Source organism: Rhinolophus ferrumequinum, chromosome 21 (genome assembly GCF_004115265.2).
Source record: "Rhinolophus ferrumequinum isolate MPI-CBG mRhiFer1 chromosome 21, mRhiFer1_v1.p, whole genome shotgun sequence".
NCBI lineage: Eukaryota > Metazoa > Chordata > Mammalia > Chiroptera > Rhinolophidae > Rhinolophus > Rhinolophus ferrumequinum.
In genome coordinates, this window is record NC_046304.1 from 36,922,628 (window position 1) to 36,937,284 (window position 14,657).

At 52.2% G+C, this 14,657-nt stretch overlaps 1 protein-coding gene across 1 annotated transcript; it reads right to left on the bottom strand.

Moving 5' to 3' along the window:
* Positions 1–1,990: 1,990 nt before the first annotated feature.
* CCR7 (C-C motif chemokine receptor 7) lies at positions 1,991–13,335 on the bottom strand. The gene is made up of 3 exons (XM_033089997.1): positions 13,274–13,335; positions 6,920–6,969; positions 1,991–4,026 (listed from the first exon to the last, which is right to left on the bottom strand). The coding sequence occupies exons 1-3, from the start codon at positions 13,281–13,283 to the stop codon at positions 2,947–2,949; spliced, it is 1,140 nt and encodes a 379-aa protein (XP_032945888.1). The 5' UTR covers positions 13,284–13,335; the 3' UTR covers positions 1,991–2,946.
* Between the last annotated feature and the right edge of the window lie 1,322 nt (positions 13,336–14,657).

A 14,657-nucleotide genomic window follows, 5' to 3' on the forward strand; every position in this document is an offset into this window, starting at 1 on the left:
GGCTCCAGAGCCCGTGTGTCCCCCCCACCCCCCGCCTCCCGCAGTCCTGCCAGAGCCTCAGGTCTCCAAAGCAAACTGATCCAATATCCCTACATCGCAATGTCTGTTAAGCAAGTCAGTTTCTCCCTCTGGGCCTCAGTTTCTCCATCTAGAGAATGATTGAATGTTGGACCAGCTGTTGGATCTTTGAGGTCCCTTGCAGCTCTGTGAGTCCATGATTTGAGAAGTGTGGTGCTTCTGGCTGGAATGACAGATTTGTGGCTGGGAGTTGCAGCCGGGAAGGATGAGGGGACAGGGGGCTTGTGATGGAAAGAAGGGGAAAGCTGCAGGAGACGCAGAGGGGCTTGGGGGCTGTGAACCTGTGAGGAGGGGCAGTTGTACGAAGCAGGTGAGAAAGAGATAGATCAATGACAGATAGATAGATATGCATGCTCTGGGGGAGGGGGCTCCCCAGTGAGTCTGTGTCTTCTTCGTAGGCTTAGCGTGGGCACATGAGAGCCTTGGGCAAGGGAGTAGGAGCAGGCCAGCAACCAGCCAAGGTCAGCCCTCCTGAGATAAAGCAGTTTGGGGAAGTAACATTGCTGGGGGTTTTGTTGTCTTTGTAAATACCCGGAGACGCCCATTTACCTTAGAAAAAAGCATTTGGAGCCAAGGTGCCATGTCTGTGCGGATGGCCTGGCTTCCTGTTCGTGACCTTGGTCCCATTCCTCCCCTTCAGGACCGGAGGGTCTTTGTCCCGCCCGCAACCTCATTAGGATGAGCACGACAATGGCCACACACACACACACACACACACACACACACACACACACACACACGGGGCACGGCCCCCTCGGGCCTCACGGGCGCTGGGATCAGCCCTCGCCCCACGCTCACATGCACAGTGGCAGGGGCGTCTTTAACACTGAATGCCTTGGCTGTGACCGCTGTTTCTCACTGCCCGCGCCCGTGCCAGGCTCCTCCGTCCCAGGGCACTGGTTCCTGGCGTGGAGGCTGGCTGACAAATTGTGCCCAGGGCTCCCCTCAGAGGAGGGTAATGCCATGTGCTACGGGGATCAGACAATGGGCGTCCTAATCGGCAGCCTCCATTTTGTCAGGAGGCTCTTTTCACTTTGGGAAATGGATGGAATCACCTTTCCCCACGAGTGTCTCAGCCCCACACTTACCCCCAGGCCCTTCTCAGGCCCCGAGCTCTTTCCGCGCTGGGCCCTTCAGACACCTCCCTCCTCGTACATCACAGGTTGGACTGACCTCTCTGGCTTGGAGAAGTCAGAGATCTGTGTGGACACCAGGGCACCTAGTGACACGGATCCTGGGCCTGGATGAGGCAGTGGCTCTCCTGGTCCCTGCCCCTCCATGATGGGTGTCCATACCACGGAAAGCCATTGCTGTAATGGCGGCAGGAGGGCGAGTCCTGGGTGGACCTGGCTCTCAAGCCTCCAGGGAAGGGTGCAGCCTCTCATAGGGGTCCCATCGCAAGCTCCCTTAATCCAGCGTGCGGAGGTCTCCGAGCCCAGGGAGAGCCCGCCCTCTAAACGCCAGTTCTGGGAGCCCTAGACGACTGACAAAGGGAAGGGACTCTGGTTCCAGACTGAGCTCGGATAGGCGAACAGATCAGTCTGTAAATGCTGCTAAGGATCAGAGCGCGTTCCCAGCCGTAGAGGTTATAGGGACAACTTGGTTCTCCAAAGCGCAGGGCAGACCAGTCTCCCTGGGTCACTGTTGCCCACAAAGGCTTTGGTCCTGCCCCGTGAGCTCTGGAAGGCTATTTGCAAGATGGATAGCCTGCACTTCCCCTCCTGCATCTTTTCAGCCTCTTGGGCTGAAAAGAGAGTAGCCCCGTAGACCTCCCGGCTCTGAGCATCTCTGAGAAATGAAGACTGTGGGTGGTGGTGGGAGGAGGGAAGTGCGGAGAGTCAGGTGGGGCGTGGGGGTTTGCAAAACAAGAACACACTCATTTGCCATTTACCAAAAAAATTTTTTCCTTTCTTTTAAAGCTGTTGTTTCCTCAAGGGAAAACTTTTATTTGTGTATGAGTAAAATGTGCTCTCTTAATGAATTGAAAGCAGAACAGGATGAAAAGTATTTTGTCCCTGTGACAAAGAACAAAGAAACAGCTCGTTGGCCTTCTGCAGCCAGCTTTGTCACCCACGCCCCGGCCCCTACCCTTTCCCTCTCCCCTCTCCTCCATCCTAGCAGAGCTGAGACCTGAGAAGGTCTGGCCACGCATCATCCCCATCCCAGAGCCCTGGCTGGGAACATGGCTTTGGCTGGCTGGAGGCAGCTGGCCTGGTCTGTAGGAAACACCACACCCCTCCCTGTGGAGAGCCTGGGAGGGCAACAGCCGGAGAAGAGGCAGCAGGAGAGGGGCAAGTATGTTTGTAGGGAGGTTGGATACTGCCATTTCTTGCTGGCTTGGATGACAGTGGAAAAAGAGATGGAGGGAAGGATTCCGAGAGTTAGTTGACCTATTGGCGTCCTCCTTTCCCTGACAAGCCAAGAAGTCTCCCCACCACCTCTAGTATTGGAGACAAAGCCTTGTTTTCTGGAAGACTTTGCCTCAGCCCTTGAAATTTCATTCTGAGGGCTCCCCAGGTCCTTCCACCACCTTGGCTCTCATCAACACCTATCCCTTTGATTCAAGAAGTGTGAACTTTTTTGACTTTCACTTTTGGTTTTTGGTTGGGGACAACAGTCTTGGTGTTGGAGTGTTGCTGTACTTTTTAGCTGTATCAGCCACATATCTTTGCAAACTTGGTTGAGGTAGCTCGGGTCGGGGTTCATCTGTCTTCTGTGGCACGGGTTTTCACCATCAGACGGGCCTTGGAATGGCCAGAAGAACTGCGTTTCCCTCAGTAGCTTTTGGGTCCCAAGTCATGTCATCAGCTCCCTGTCCCCGACCCGGGGGCCCTGGGAGGGGTCCCTCTAGTCCAGGCAGGGGAACCTCTATGGGGAGAAGGTGGTGGTGGTCTCGGCCTCCATACTCATCGAGGAACGCCGGATGTGCCGGCAGGACGACCACTGCCGGAGCTGCTCCTGGCTGAGGCAGCCCAAGTCCTTAAAGAGCTTGAAGAGGTCATTGCGGAACTTGACGCCGATGAAGGCGTACAAGAAAGGGTTGACACAGCAGCGGACGCAGGCCAGGCTGTAGGTGATGTCGTAGGCGATGTTGAGTTGCTTGCTGAGCTCACAGCTGCTGGTGGTCGTGATATTGAAGTTGGCCACCGTCTGGGCCAGGACCACCCCATTGTAGGGCAGCTGGAAAGCTATGAAGACCACCACCACGGCGATGATCACCTTGATGGCTTTGTTCCGTTCAAAGTTGCGCGCCTGGAGCAGGGTGCGGATGATAACAAGGTAGCAGAAGCTCATGGCCACCAGGGGGATCAGAAAGCCCACCACCATCTGGGCCACCTGGATGGTGATCAAGGCCTCCACGTGCTCGGTGATGAGAGAGCACCGCAGCACTTGCTCGCTGCTGCTCTTCTGGATGCCGCTGTACAGCAGCTCTGGGGTGGAGAGCACAGTGGCCAGCATCCAGATGCCCACACAGGAGAGCTTGCTGATGAAAAGGACGCGGGCACGGTGGCGGTGGGCCGAGACGGCCTGGACGATGGCCACATAGCGGTCAATGCTGATGCAAAGAAGTAGGAGCATGCCGCTGAAGAAGCTTATCTTGTAGATGCCAAAAATGAACTTGCACATGTGGACACCGAAGGCCCAGGACTTGGCCGCACTGTATGCCCAGAAGGGAAGGGTCAGGAGGAAGAGGATGTCCGCCATGGCCAGGTTGAGCAGGTAGGTATCAGTCATGGTCTTGAGCCTCTTGAAATAGATGTAGGTGAGCACGACCAGCCCGTTGCCCAGCAGACCCACGAAGCAGATGATGGAGTACATGATTGGGAGGAACCAGGCCTTAAAGTTCCGCACGTCCTTCTTGAAGCACACGGACTCGAAGAGCGTGTAGTCCACTGTGGTGTTGTCTCCGATGTAATCATCTGTGACCTCATCTTGGCACAGGCACACCTGCGGGGAGGAAACGGGAACGTAATCCAGCTGAGCTCAGTGAGTTTAACCTTGCTGCCCTGGGATTGCCCAGAGGAGTGGTGTCAAACAGTGGTCTCCAGCGTCAGCAGCGTCACCTGTAAATTCTTGGACCCTACCTGAGACTGACTGTGCCAGAATCTCAGGGAGCAGGGTCCAGGAATCTGTTTTTCTAAACTTTCCAGGTGATTCTTTGGCTTGAAATCAGCGCTTCTCTAATTTTAACATGTATATGAGTTACCCGGGGATCTTGTTAAAACATATATCCTGATTTAATAGGCTGGGGTGGGGCCTGAAGTTCTGCATGTCTGATAAGTAACCAGGGTCCAAGTTTGCCAGCTCTGAGACACTCGACCTTACATGTGCCGACGGACTGGAAATAGTCTGGGCTTTGGGGTCAAATGAGCCAGTTAGACACACTTCATCTCTCTGAGCCTCAGTTTTCTCATCTGTGAAATGGAGATGAATACGATCTCCTTCACCTGGTTGTTGTGAGGTACCTAACGCAGGTCTCGCACCATTTCATCTCCACAGAGATTTTATTTAGCTCACTGGAAAGTCCAGGAGAGTGGGAGCGTGTGCCTTTCTTTTTGAGCCTCCTTTAGGACTTGTTAGAAAGCGCTGGGGGCCTACAAAATACCTCAGCTTCTGAGGGAAAATCCACCTTGGCGTTAAGGTTGAGGAGGCCCTGGAGTGTGAAAGGAGGAAGACAAAAGCTCTGAAGAGCTGTGAAATCCTGGTTTGGGGCAAGCTGCCATGATCATGGGTAGGTGAGAGACTAGAAGACTTCTACGTATGGACCCCTGGGGCCCCGGGGCACAGTGTCCGGCTCAGGAAATGCGTGCCCAGTACACTGAACTCCACAGGTATTGCAGGTGTGGATGACGGGGCCATGGGGCTGGCGCCGCCTCAGCTGTGACCCAGTCCTCTTGAAGGCCCCGTAAGGAAGCACAGCTCTGTCTCCCACTCCGTCTCTGGGCTCCCACCCTCTCCTCCCACCTCTCTGCCTCTCTCTTCCTTGTAGTCTCTTCCGGCAGATCTCAATCAGCAGGGCTCAGCTGCTCAGGGCTTTTTTTAGCTTATTTGCAGGGTAGGGTGAAGATTTAGGCAGCCTGCTGCGATTTTATCAATGAAGGAGGGCACACACATCTCTTATGCCTCTGTGCCCTACGACACAGTGATGGCTGAGTGGGTACAAGGCTGGGAGCTGGGCTAGAAGCTGATGGTCTTTCCTCTGGGAATTGGGCTCTGGCTTTTCATACCATGGGGAGCTGGAGGGGCTTCAGAGATCAGGACGGGGGCACTCAGACAAGCCATGTGGCTCACTCAAGGTCACATAGCCAGAAGTGGAGCTCAGTCTCCCGACATGCCTGTCTCCTGTCTCTTTCTCACTGACAAAGTCTGGATGCATCACTGTCCTGCTTGGGGACAGGAGGACAAAATAATGTCCAGGGGCCTTTCCTTTGGCATTGCTATCTCGAAAAGAAAAGTCAATGGCAATCCCTTTCTCCATGTCTGGGTGTGATTGCAGCACGGGGGTTCTGGAAGACTACCCCTAGGAAGGCCCAAGGCCTTAAATCTGGGGTCCCTGGACTTAAGGGGGTTCTGGGCTTTCCATACATCTGCCTCTATGAATCGTGCTCCCCACCACCCCATCCTGCCTTCTCTTTTCCCCCTTTACCAGCCCCCTCCATGGGCCATCAGGCTCGATGCCTCTGCTGCCCACAGCCCCACCACGTCCTGTCCCATCTGAGCCACCTCTATCCCCCATGCAAAGAGAAGAGAGAGCCCTAGCTGTCCCTCATCCCCTCCCCAATCTTCCCAGTCTCCCCTGGTAGCAATATAGTCCCTCCTGAGTCCTGGAAATAGGAGAGAGAGAGGGGAGGGAGTGGTGATGGGGAAGGGGGCCAGGCTATGGGCTGTAGCCCAAGCTCCGGGGGGGCCTCTGGGATGGGGTTTTGGGAACAGTGCCCAGCTTGGGGCCTGCCGCTGGCCAGAGCTCCTGGAAAGCTGCCCCTCTGGCCTCCAGACCTGGGGAAGAGCCAAATCTGAAGCACTGCCTCTCCAGCTCTTGTCTCAGCCACCCCCGCCCCCTCCAAGAGACTTCCCACCCCCAACAAATGGGGGAGAGTTGACTCCATGAGTTACAGTTTCTTCTAACTCTGGCACTTGGTGGGGACAGATTTTTTTGTCTCCACTTCTGGGATTGAGAAACAAAGCCTTGTAAATTGGGGGTTTTTGCTCCTGCAGAGTTCAGGCCCCTATTAATATATGTGGCCCCCTGGGTCCTGGGCCCCATCCTTTCTCCCCCACCCAGTGGGGCTCAGATGGGTCTCTTTATTTCACAACAGGGAACTGGGCTTGTAGGGGAGCCTTTGGCTGGAGGTTGGGGAGGGAGGCAGCCTTGGGGTGATAGGATAGTAACCAGGCTCCCACACTAAAAGTTCTTTTGTCAGCTCAGTAAAACATACGAAGTTTTACACGTGTGGGTGCACACACCTATGTGCAAAACCCAGTAACCTGGCAGGCTTTGCTTTTTGCAGCTCTTCCCTCTCCAAGAGCTCAGCTGGAGTCCACAGTTTTGTCTCTTGGATGGGGATACTGGAAGTGGGGTGAGGAAGGTGGTGGTAGCTTATTTTCTCTCATCTTTTAATTTAAACGGAGTAAAGGAAGTTCAGAGAACATCCGTGGCTTTCTAGGATCACTCAGTAGATGGAGAGGGGCAGCCATCAGCTAAATGAATGGCGAGTGGGGTAGTGTCTGGGTCTGTTTCCTTCCAGCAAATGCCCAGCTCCTTCACCAGAACCCTGGGCTTAGGAGGGGTGGGCTTGGGGATGGGGGGTGGGGGCGGTACAGTTGAGGGAACAGACCTCACCTGGAAAATGACAAGGAGAGCCACCACCAGCACGCTTTTCATTGGCTTCTCTGCAGGAGACAAGGTGAGAAAGTTATTGCTTGGCAGGGACAGCTCTTTGTTATTAAAGAAAGCCACTGAGATGGGAGACAGCTATTGGGAACTTTCATCACAAGCTCCAGGAACTGTGTTTGTCGAAACAGAACATCAGAACCAGATTGTGTCTCAAAGCACCTGGCCCGCTGCCCAGCCTCGTTACCCTTGCTTTCTCTTCCTCCTCTGCTCCCAAGGCCCCCAAAGGAGCAGATCAGGATGCAGGGCAGCCTACCCCTTCTTGGCTCTTCAGGGCCTCTTTTGGAGTTGAAAAGTCCATCCTGCGCAGACCAACCCTCCTCAAGGCTGGGCTTCACCTGACCTTGACTCCTGGGTCTGAATGGCCCCCTCCCACTTTAGGTTATGCAGGAAGCAAGGCCCTGAGCTGGTGGTAGGGGGGGGGTGTGTGTGTGTGTGTGTGTGTGTGTGTGTGTGTGTGTGTGTGTGTGTGTGTGTGTGTGTGTGTGTGTGTATCCTGCACTGCTCTGGTCCCAGAAGCCATTGGGAGCATTTCACCTGCGTCCAGGTGAGTGGTCAGCCACATACGAAGCCCTGAGTGTCTCCTGAGGGAGGCTGGCTGAAGAAATAGGGTAGTTTCATAGGATTGGGGAGAGGGGTGTTACTGACTAGCCTCTCAGAGATGGATGGGAGAGTGCTTCAGGGACCCTTGGGGCTCCTCATCGCCTTCTCATTCAGCTGACATTGACCCAGTGTTGACTGGTGCGTCACCTGGCCCATCCCTTCGGCTTGCCTTCTTTCCCTTTACCCAGCGCAGGCCCAGACTATAGGAGAGGAGGTGACCAGGAATTGCATCCTGCTGAATGAATGAATGAATGCCCTGCTCGCCCTTCAAGGGAGGAAGCACCAAGGGGACACTGTCCTGTGGCAGTCTGGGGGGATGGAGACTGTTTCTTGAGGTAACTACTTTGTTGTTTTTTTGTTTTTGCTTGACTGCAGTGTGTGTATATGTGTTTCTCTTCTTCCAGTTGTTTCTAATCCAGGGCCTTAGAAGACGAGTGGAAGGGGAACGTGAGGTCAGCGGTGGGAAGGGATCCTGACCAGAGCCCGGGAGTCAGGAGGCTCTGCTTGGGTCTGAACGGTGGGTTGGGACGCCAGGTTAGCACGCCTGCCGTGCTGCAGATGGAGGACGGGCCCTTGGCTGCTCAGCTCTGCTCTGGCTGAGCTGAGGGCTGGACCTGGAACTTATTTCCTCTGAGGTCTGAGCAGGGAGTTCACAGGGTAATTTATGTAGAGGTCTTATCTCACTTAACAGCCTGGGAGCACCCTGAGGGAAAGAGCTGTGCCTTCCGCACCTTTGTAACCCCCTCCCCATTCGCCTGACCCTCATTTCTCGGTCAGGGTCTGGCCCACAAAAGAGAGTCTGTGAGGCGACAAATGAATGCCAAGCTGAGACCTGCTGGCCCGTCGCACCTCCAGTCTCAGTAGGGACAGGGCAATGGTTGGGATCCTGCTTCAAACACCTTCTGGAGGCTGGGACTCCCCTCAAGCAAGCAAAGGGTCTTGTTTCCCAAGAGGAAGCCGTACAGTCCCAGTGAGCCTGTGTCCTTGGCTACAGCACCACCTGCTGGAAATCTCCCCACATGACATCCAAGTTGCAGGGAATGTTTTCCAAGGGGGTGCCTAAGGCAGGGACGCTTTGCTTGTGGCTCCTGGGGGAAAGGATGAAGGACACCAAGCCATATAAACAGGTAGGTATTTCTCCCCCTCAAACAAGTTGTACTGCACACTACTGCTAGACACGTCTTCCTAAAGCATAACTCGGAGGCAAACCCCCACTGCTTCCTCCTCCTAAATCCTTACAAGCCTAAGGAAGAAGCCACTGATGCTTAGCACGGCAGTCAAGCCCTCCATTGTCTACTTGGACCTGTCTTCCTACCTATGTCTTCTATTTCTTTGGACAGGCTGCCACTGTCCCATCATCCCCAGCTTGTGCCTGAGTATTTGCAGTCCTGGGAGGAAACGGATCCTTGTGCGACTTCATAGCTCCCTTCTCTCACCCCCTTTCTTACTGAATTACCCCTCAAGCCCCTGATCTCATGTCCACATGTCTGCTCTTAACCACACTCTCTGTAGGGCCCAACGAACTCACTGCCCGTCCTCCACTGACTCATCTTGATGTGAAGTGCTCCAGGTTTTTTTAACTGAACACGTCTTTTGGTTACCCTAGAGAAAGCCTGCTCTGACTTTCAGTGAGAACCGAGAAACCTCAAAGTTTTGACAAGTTACAACGGATGAGATATGAGGAGAAAGAACCGTGTTTCTATTTTACTCCATTAACCCATTCTTCTGGGTGCTGTCCCATTTCCTTTGTCACTGGCTAGGGTAGGGGGTGGGGGGGGGCACTGGTGTGTGTGTGTGTGTGTGTGTGTGTGTGTGTGTGTGTGTGTGTGTGACTTCACATTCCAGGTGTGTTGGAGATGGTGAATGAGCAGGGATCTCGTAGGACCAGAACAGGACACTTTTAAGAAAGTTAACTAATTGGGAACTTAGGGGAACTTTGCTGTGTGGCAGTGGGGGCCTAGTTGGCGGCCATGAGTCAGATCATTTCTGTCTGTTACAAAGTCATAAAGCAACTGCTTCGGGCAGCAGCTTGGGTGGGACCACTGAAGTTGGGAATCTCAGGGGTTGAGAAGTGGTTGCCATATATGCTGGGTATTTTCTGAGGTCTTGAGTTTCTAGTAAGGATCATCATGAAAATTCCCTAGGACTCCAACCTGAGCCTCCAGCAAGAGAAACTCCCTTCTTGTCTGGGAGAAGGGCATTGCTGGCTGGCTGCTCCCCCAAACCCTGAACTTCTATCTCCACATTTTCAGGCTCTTCAGGCCACCCAGGGAATCATGGCTGCCCTTCGACTGGCCACAAATCCACCTCGAACTTTTTCTTCTCTAGAATTCCTCACTTGCCAACACAATTGTTCTCTTTTTGGTGGAGGGGAGAAAGGGAGGGAAGAAGCAGGAAAATGGTAGGAAACTGGGAGAGAAGGTGAGAGGCCTGGGGACGCTCTTTTAGACAACAGGCAAGGATGGATGAGAGCTGGTTGAATCTTGTAGTCACTATGATATCAACTGCTTCATCTAGTGAAGTAATTCATATCTACTGAGTTCACACTAGGTACCATTTCCATGTATGATCATTGCATCTTCACAAAAGCCCTATGAGGTAGGTACTGCTATCATTCCCATTTAGCAACGAGGAAAATGAAGCACAGCGAGATTAGTACCTTTCCCAGGGTCACGACTGGCCAGCTGTGGAGCTGGGCTTTGAACTAGTCTGACTCCAGAAACTGTACTCCTAACCACTCTTCTGTGCTGCCTCTTAGTTGTTATGTATGGCTCCCTCATAACATCCTGTGAGCTACGCCTTGTGATTCTCATTCTATATTCCAGAAAATAGAGGCCCAGAGAGGTTAAGCCACTTGCCTGGGGTCACACAGCTGCTAAGAGATGGTTGTGAGATTTGAATGGAACTCTCACTACTGTGTAACGTTACATTTCCGATGAGCCTACTGTGTATAGGGACCTCTATGGAGCATGAAGGGAATCCTCACTCCCCCACATCCCACTGTTCACCCAGTTCTATTGCTTCTCGCCCCAGCATCTCAGAGCTGATCCCACCTCTGCCCTGACATAAGGCTTTGCTGCCACAGAATTCCTTCTGAAACACAAATCTCATCCTTTAACTCCATTAATTGAAAAAGAAAAATCTTCTTCACATCCCCCCTCAACTTCTTTCTTTCTTATCTCTATTAACCTTTGCCAGAGCTGACCATCTGGGAAGCTGCAGGTTGAGCCCCAGGATACTTGCTTGGCTGCATGGAGTTTATAAAAACTTGGATTCGGATACCTTTAAGTGGGGCTTGCACCCTCTGGTTCACTCTGCTTCCCTCTACTTACTCCATCTGATGTCCGTTCCTGCATTTACCTTGTTGGTCTCTGATGACAATTGAGTCTTCTGTCCCTGTCCCATCCTGGGCCCCTTGACTGGTGAAAGCGCCTTGCCCCTTTCCTTCTTAGCACTGTATCTCTTACTCTGTCACAGTGGTGTATTGACATAAATGTGTTTTTCTCTCCAGCAGAGTGGTCAGGCCTGAATTCCCCAATCAATGATATTAATAGTTCACTGAAAGAAAGTCCAAGCAAAGAGGAGAGATTTTTCCAAAAGCTCCCCCAGCCTACAGCATTCCCCTTCTCCCCAGCAAAGCTTCCAGAAGACCAGGAGAGACTGGTCTTAAATTCCTTCAGCATCTCCCTCTGCCACCATTTTTGGCCAAGCTGTGAGACAGGAGTCTTTGGCAGGTTTCGTTGGAGAATTCTGAGGTCTTAGGCCCCATTTCTTAAAAGTGGGAAAGGCACTTCGAGGCTTCTCATTCAAATCGTGAAAAAGACCCGTTCAGCTCTGGTTTGGCATTTTCATTTTGTGTAACAGAAACTCTGCCCCCTCACCCTCTCCTTGCTACCTGCTGTGCAGATGAAGAGAAAAACACTATTCTGAGCAAAAGCTTCTCAGTGGCTTTCCCTCCTACCAGTATTTCGTGCTTGGCCGTTGGGACTCTCTCGAGCAGAGTGAAGCAGCAAGAACATCCTTTTCCCCTGGACCAGAGGTTGCCTTTCCTCCCCGCGTCACAGCCCATGGGTCTAGCACCCCCAAACCTAAGTCTGGGGGAGACCCTCAGTAGTGTACTGGAGCTGGCTCTAACAGGCTCATTAGCCAGTGATGTGTTCTCCAACTCTGTGTTCAGTCATTTCATCGCTTGAAATAGGCTAGAGGCTTGAAATCAGCTGTGGTGGGAGAGTTTACACTATGGAAATTGGCAAGCACTACAAGTCAGGGCCGTTGTTCACCCCGGGGAGCCGGTTTTCCAGCATTCCCAGCACACCACTGGGACACTACTTGGTTTCCTTCACAGAGGTCAGTCAGGAGCAGGGTCTCTAGTGGGTGACATCTGCATTCTGCGACTGTGGTAAGTTGGGGTAGACGGCTGGGGAGGGGGGTGGGTTTAGAGGGTGGGCTACTGGGAGGAGAGGAGTTGGAAGAGATTTAAAAAACTAAAATCAGCTCAGAGTTCTTGATGCCATTCATTCATTTCACAGACGTCTTCTGCTCACACCCCCAAAGCACCTGGGCTTCAGAGTAAGAATCGCACCCTGCCTTCTAGGGATAGTCTGTGGGTGGGGTGGCTACTTTAACCCTCTCAGTTGTTTGCTGGGTCCACCAGGTTTCCGGATGGGCGGGAGAGGCAGAAATGAAGGCAAAAGGCTGTGGTGTGGTGGGGAGGGGTGAGGACAGCACAGGGTGCATCAGGGAACCTTCACTTTTTAAAGCCAACCATTTGTGGCTTTGAGGCCGCTGTGGTGCCTGCTTGCTGGTGAGAGCCCGCCATCCAGGAACCTGACCTTTCTTCGTAGCCTGCGTGGGTCTGACTCCACAACTGAGATTATAAAGGGGGTATGGAGCTGGATGAACCCCTCAGAACCCTCTCAGGGCTTCCCTTGTACTCCGTTTAGTTAAGACTGAGGTTAGACCAGAGGATGGGTTATTTATTTTTTTTTTTAAAGGAAGAGTTATTTGCCTGGTTAGAAGTGAGTAAGTGAGGCAGGGAGCTGTGCTGGAGGCCCTGGCTATGACCTCTTCAAGCCGAATGCCCCTTGCTGTCCCATTTTATGTTGCTCACCCAGCCTTTAGCCTGAGACAGAAAATGGCAAAGCAGGTGACATGAGTAGCCGAGAGACAACCCAGCTTGCATGCATTGCCTGGTATCATTTGCACAATGCAGTCACCTTGAATTTGCTCCTCCACCTCACCCCAAGAGAGCGGCGATTTGAATCCCTAGTCAGCAGAGGAGAAAGGTGGGAATTGGAGAGGGAGGGGAGAGTCCGGAGCCCTCTGAAAATTTTTTCCTAATGAAACAGGTCCCAAGAGCCTCACCCATCACCCCAAGACAGGGAGAATAGGTGCTGTCCAGATCACCACTAACCCCTGTCCTGCTGCCCTCTTCAGTACCTACTGTTCTAGAAGACGCGACTCCGACCCCTTTGTCTGTCCTGGTCCCAATGCTCACCCCCTTCCCCAGGACTGAAAGATGCACTCTTTGTGCCTGGAAGAACAGGGTGACATTCTCTGGGAGCAGCCACCGATCCCCACCCATAGAACCAGACTTCTCCGGAGGGCAACCCCATGCCTTCTGCCCCCATTCCACAAAGTCAGTCTGGGTGTCAAAGTGACCCCGTTACTGTTCTTGTTCGCACAGGCAGGCTCACTCACCCAAGTCCATGACACTCTCTGGGCAGCTGAAACCACACAGGAAGGCGGTGCTGGGGCTTGAGCTCCCCAGTCTGGGGAGGAAGTGGTATGAGCCCCTTTTAAGTTGTCACAGGAGCCACCTTCTTCGCTGCCCCTCCCACTCCTGCTCCTCCCTCCAGTTCAGCCTCACCCAGGGCGCCTTCTGTGTCTTCTGGGACCAAGGGGTATGATAAGGTACCAGAGTGATGGCCCACTCACTCGTCATAGGATTATGAATCATCAGGTCATTTATATTTTAAAAACTCCCAAAGCAGCCTCGAAGAGTGAAGAGGGGCCCAGCCCAAGGCAGGGGAATAGGGGCCATTTATTGATTCAACAAATGTTTATAGCCTGAATACCACGTGTGCGGGTGTCAGAGAGGAATGACAGCTGTGAGAACTGTACCCCATCGTCCCCTTGCCCTGCTCTGTGTCACAGTGGACTACATTTCCCAAACTACTTTGACCTCTGGCTTCTGGGTAGGTTTGGCGAATGGGAGGCACTGAAAGATAATGGAAGGTAGAAGAGAAGGGACATACCAAAATGTACCTTCTTTTCTTTTCTCTCCTCTCCTCTCCTCTCCTCTCCTCTCCTCTCCTCTCCTCTCCTCTCCTCTCCTCTCCTCTCCTTTTCCCTTCCCTTCCTTTCCCTTCCTTTCTCTCCCCTCCCCTGGCGTCCCCTCCCCTCCCCTTCCCTCCCCTTCCAGCTTCTCTTCTTTTCCTTTTTTGAAAATGACAGCTTTACTGAGACACAATTCACATGTAAAATTTCCCCTTTTTTAAAAAAGATTGTTAATTAAAATATAGCTAACGTAAAATAATATAGTTTCAGGTGTACACCATAGTTATTCAACATTTATAGACCTAAAGAGGTGCTCATCTAAGTCCAGCATCTGATAAAATTTGCCCTTTTAAAGTATTACCTTTTAAAGTATTACCTTTTAAAGTAAATTTTAAAGTATATAAAGTTTTTGTATATTCACAGAGTTGTGCAACCATCATCACAGTCCATTTTAGAGCATTTTTTTTATCGCCTCCCCCCGTGAACCCCCCATACTCATTAGCAATGCCTCCCCATCTCCCCTCTGACCTCGCCCCCAGCCCCTGGTTACCACGAACCTACTTTATGTCTCACAAATCTACTTTATCTGGACATTTCACATAAATAGAATTATACAATATGTGTCCTTTGTGTCTGACTCCTTTCACTTTGCATAATGTTTTCAAGGTTCATCCACGTTATAGCATGTATCATTTCCTCATTCCTTTTTATGGCCCGATAATATTCCATTGTATGAATATACACATTTTATTTATTCATCATCAGTTGGACATTTGGGTTGTTTCCACTTTTTGGCTATAATGAA